The sequence below is a fragment of the Trachymyrmex septentrionalis genome, unplaced genomic scaffold (assembly GCF_001594115.1).
Source record: "Trachymyrmex septentrionalis isolate Tsep2-gDNA-1 unplaced genomic scaffold, Tsep1.0 scaffold40, whole genome shotgun sequence".
Taxonomy (NCBI): domain Eukaryota; kingdom Metazoa; phylum Arthropoda; class Insecta; order Hymenoptera; family Formicidae; genus Trachymyrmex; species Trachymyrmex septentrionalis.
In genome coordinates, this window is record NW_017305569.1 from 3,020,405 (window position 1) to 3,025,449 (window position 5,045).

Consider the following 5,045-nt stretch of genomic DNA (forward strand, 5'->3'; position numbering starts at 1 on the left):
TTAAAATAAAAATAAACGTTTCGACTCTGGATTTTAGTCTTCAATGTGGAAGTAAAAAAAAAACATAAGCACACATAAGTGTGTTACTTATATTGGATTTATTTTTGGAATAAAAATTATTATTATTATTTTATTTTATTTTAATTAATAATTTCATTGATCTACATCACATTCTTTACATTCACAAACACGTAATGTATTTATCATCTGGATAAAAAATTATTACGTATTACAGTCACGACAATAGTTTATTATTACATTGTCCGATTTCGAAACCTTAAATAAATTTAATCACGTAACTCTCGAAGGCTCTGAAGTTTCCCTTCCCTCGCAAGTAAACAGTTCATCGGAATGTAAACACGTCCGGCCGCGTCGATGAATGAACCGGTCGGCAGGATTTCTGCTTTAAAATTCCTTCTGGCCGCGCGCCAGACAACTCATGCATATTCACATGACTCGCACGAGCAGCGAGAATGGATAACGGAGAAAAAGGGTGGGTCGAGTGGGACAGGGGCAGGAAGGACGAAATAAAAAGAGAAACGTTGATAATCGAGATCGAACGTGGTGGAGTAGTACCGCGTATGAAACCCAGGCCAGGACCCATGATTTCAATTTTAAATGCAAGTCCGCGAATCGATGGCACGAGGGTAGACGCGAAGGTGGGAGGGAAGTTCCAGCCATTGTGCTCATACGTATGCGCATTTCTATAGGTATCATCCTCCAGTATCCTCGAGCGGGTCTTAGTCGGCTCCTCCGCAATGCTGCGAGTCTAGTCATCGTGAAAATGCAACGAGATGCACACGCGATAGCGGCGATTCTCTCTTGTAGATCGGGATGATAAATTCCAGGGAAGATCGTGTAGGGAAAATTGGTTTGCGTTTCGATTCGTGCAATTTATGTTACATAATCCGTGTATTTTGAAGATTTATTCTGGCGAAAATCGATTTTTTAAGACCACATTGCAATTTATGTAGATGCCAATTTGTATTCGTATCTTATCTAAATTCATTCAGTTGTGTCTAACGTTATTTTTGGAGTAAATATGAAAGAGATTAATATCACATACATTTAATAAAATAAAAAACTGATTAATATTTTCAATATTGTATTAATTCTATATTAAAATTATCGTATTTCTTGTTGAAATTTGTGATATTTCTAAATTTAAATAAACATCAGCACGAAATTAATTCGTCATTTATTATACGAAACAAAATCAAAGAAAATACAACGTTCTGCTGTAAACATTAATTCGCGAACACAAATTCCCGGCAACGTATCAATTATTGCTTCTTTCTTTCACCGTTTAATCATGTGCCACGCAGGGGGCAACAGCGTTCCGGTGCGCAGATGAACCTCGATTAAACGAATTAAAAGCCTGCTCGTGCTGAACACGGTAATTGGCTGTAGACGATTACGAGATAAGTCGCGCCAATTTCGGCGGCAACACAGCAAAATCGTTCCGTTTAAATCGCCCGTTCGCCACCGTTGAATCGGCCCACATGCGGCATTATATCCTCGGTCCCTTTCGCCAATCAGTGCTCGTTAAATTGCAAATTAATGCAGAGACGAAGCCGCTGTCGAAAAATTGCAGCGCGCGAATTTCGTTCCAAGTTTACCGGTATTTACGGTAGACCATCGCCCTTTTGCACACAGATTTTTGCTTGTCTTATAATTGGATAATAGCTCCATAATCGTAATTACATACGTGAACAACATGAAGATTGTTCAAGAAACGAAAGCCTATATACGTGAATGTTATTGCATAATCCTTTTAATAACATTATCATAAATTACATTATCGTAAATTCGTTAATTCTATTCTCAATATATTAATGTTAAAAAATGAAAAACGAAAATTTTTGTGTGAAATATCATTATCGTAAATTCGTTAATTTTCTTCTCGATACGATAATATTAAAAAATGAACATTGCCAAAGTATCTATGCATTTTATTTACTGTCATTAAAAAAAAAAACAATTTCATTATAATAACATGCAATATTAACAAAATTTTATATAACAATACGAACAATAAATATAGCACTATTGATGGCCATATATATGTAATAGATACACATATATCTAATAATATATTCGTTAAAATCGTTTAAATAAAAATGAATCAATTAACCAAACATCGACTGAAAATTACAAATAATAACTTTATTTATAATAGGCAGTCAATTATTCTTAATCAATCAATTATTCTACTGTTGGATTTTTCTGATAATTGATTTGAGATAATATTTATTCTATATAATTACAAGTCATTTTATTACAAAAAGTTCATCTTATACGGCTTGGTTCCAAAACGAATAGTTGACTGTTCGTGGTTTTTTGTGCGTTCTGACGTCGCCGTCTAATCCTGGCAGCCAAGAGTGGCGTAAACAAACTTGGATCGTGTTCAATGTTGTTTTTGCCTTGGATAAGTCGAACTATAATACTTGCTACATATCCAACTACTAGTGTAATTGTCAGTCCAATAGGGTTGTACCATAAATAGGAGATACGGTACAAATAGAAGTACGACGATTGATCTGGTTGTACAGTACTGTAAAAAAAAAAGAAATAATATAATTTGTGATAAATAAATAAATCATAATCTTAAAAAATATTTGTACAAAAAATATAAACGTTAAACAATTTTTATTTTTGTAATAATAACTTGTTACTTTCTCTACTTTCTCTTTGCTGTTTTGTAATACAAAACGCCTAATTAGCAAAACGTCTTTTTTTAATGATAAAAACCGAGATAAAAATATTACTTGACTTACGTACGCAATAGATGCATTTATTATTATCAGCTATCTTAAAAATTATTTTAATTAGATCAGATCGTTCACCTTTACATCTTTTTGCAGGCAGCCTTTTAATTTTTTGCCACGTTGAAAATAGATCGATCAATTTAAACGAATTCCCCCGCCGACAAAGAGAAAGCTATAATATATCTAATCTCACTAATAACGGCGTAGCGAGGATTCCGTGAGACAACCGTAATTTTAGTTTATTAACGGTGCAATTAGCGTTATTTACCACCGTGGGAATGCCGAATAGCTAGCTTATCGTCCATGAGAAAGCGACACGCGTGAAAGAAATCAGGAAGCGGCGCTTGACTCGCAACTAATTACAGTGGGACGAGATATCTCCGCGTGCATTGCAACATTGATGCTCTGTGAATTTCGAAGAGTAGATAAGACAATTTACAGCGCGTCGATAATTCATATTCTAATCGTCACGCGATGCGCGCCATGCGTCGTCTGGCCGTTTTTTCTCCCCCCTATCTGTTTCCCTAAGATAAATTTATGTTCATTCAATTCGATCTGTGACGAGCGAGATAAATTGTTGGCAATTGCAAATACATATTGCATTTATTCCCAATAGTGCTGTAGTGTCAATATTTGAGCATTGCACAACACCCGAGGTTTTAAAAATTTTAGTTTAAAAATGAAATGTTTCGCGTCCGAAGTATGAAATTTTCGTCAACTCTTCCAATGTACTTGAAAAGTATACCTTAGATGAATATAATTATTATTTATATATTAAGAGAATAAATTTAAAAATTAAAACTTTAAATACAAAGCGCCTTCCCGGTCCGAGTGTTAAGATGTTGAACTACTATCTAATATACATTCAATTAAATTGAATTAATATTTCAGAAATAAATTGAGAGCCGATTTATTTCTGAAATATTAATTCAATTTAATTGAATGTATATTAGATAGTAGTTCAACATCTTAACACTCGGACCGGGAAGGCGCTTTGTATTTAAAGTTTTAATATTTATATAGACGGTCTTGTTTCCAATCATATAAATTTAAAAATCTAATAACTCTCGTGTCTGTAGAATTAATGTTCGTACATTTTGAATGAATTTATTTTCAAAGATATGATTTCTTTTTCGCATATTTCTTTTCTCTTACTATTTGGAAAAGCGATTTGAATTAACTAATTGTTAATTTTATCAATTTTGAAAACATTACATGAATTCGAAATAATATAAATGACATAAATTCAAAACTTTAATATTTCTTAAAGAAGTTATTTTAAAATATTATTTAAATGTATTTTTTAATACGGTCTAATAATCGAAAAACATAATGCGCGTAGCTTCAGTACTTGCAAAGTTAGGATACCGATTGAATTTTTTACGTTTCCTGAGAATAGGTACTTCACCTGTTAAAATTCATTTGTTCAGCAAACATTAATGCTGTAGAATTTGCGCAACCTTCGATCGACACCGGTAACTTTGGAATTGGTGGTTTAGGTCGTCCAAAAGTGCCCCACAAGCAAACGCAGAGCGCCGTAATCATGCCAATAATAGTTCCAATCTCGTTAGCACTCTCACTGAACATCCCAAGAGTAAAAATGCCTAAAATCGGCCCTCCGATGGAGCCATGAATACTAAAAGCAACAGTTGCTAGCGAGCCCATTGTCTTTGCTATTAACGCTAAAAACATGCAAATAATGCCATTTAAGACGGTAAGAGATTTAGCTATGAAAGTGGCTCTATTGTCAGAAAATTCTATTCCCAATTTTCGGTGTAGTGGCTTCACATAATCCTCGAGCGCTACTGCGGCTAACGAATTCATCATAGCGGAAATTGTGCTTAGGCTGGCGCTAAAGATACCGGAAACGACGAGACCAACCACTCCAGGTGACAAGTTCTCCACGGTGAAGAAAGGCAATATTTTGTCGTAGGTTGAAATTTTTTCGGACATTACGGGATCGCAATCTTTGTAGCTCACGTAAATTGACAATCCGGTGAAGCATGTTAAAAAGCCTACCAGTAAGATGAATGGGCCACACAGAAACAGCGCATGTGTAGCTACTTTTACATTTCTGCGAAAATAAAAATAGATTGTTGCATGTACACTAGCAGGATTCTTTAACAAATTATCCAATATAATAAATTTAAAAAGTTAGTAATTAATAGTTTTTTTATTTTTTAATTATTTGTTTATATTTCATTTTATTATACTGTATATTTATACTTGGTTAATTGAAATTTAATTATAGGTAACATATTTTAAATTTATATTTTT

At 33.7% G+C, this 5,045-nt stretch overlaps 2 protein-coding genes across 6 annotated transcripts in view; one reads left to right on the forward strand and one right to left on the reverse strand.

Moving 5' to 3' along the window:
* The window catches only part of LOC108751099 (tensin-1), a 201,708-nt gene that overhangs the window by 34,949 nt on the left and 161,714 nt on the right, over nt 1-5,045 (forward strand). The window lies entirely within an intron of this gene.
* Nucleotides 2,290-5,045, reverse strand: part of LOC108751101 (putative sodium-dependent multivitamin transporter) — a 5,453-nt gene continuing 2,697 nt past the window's right edge. The window contains exons 5-6 of the mRNA XM_018491080.1: nt 4,177-4,842; nt 2,290-2,554 (exon numbers count right to left, since the gene is read on the reverse strand). Coding sequence (XP_018346582.1) covers nt 2,290-2,554; nt 4,177-4,842 — 931 coding nt within the window. The remainder of the gene's footprint in view (nt 2,555-4,176; nt 4,843-5,045) is intronic.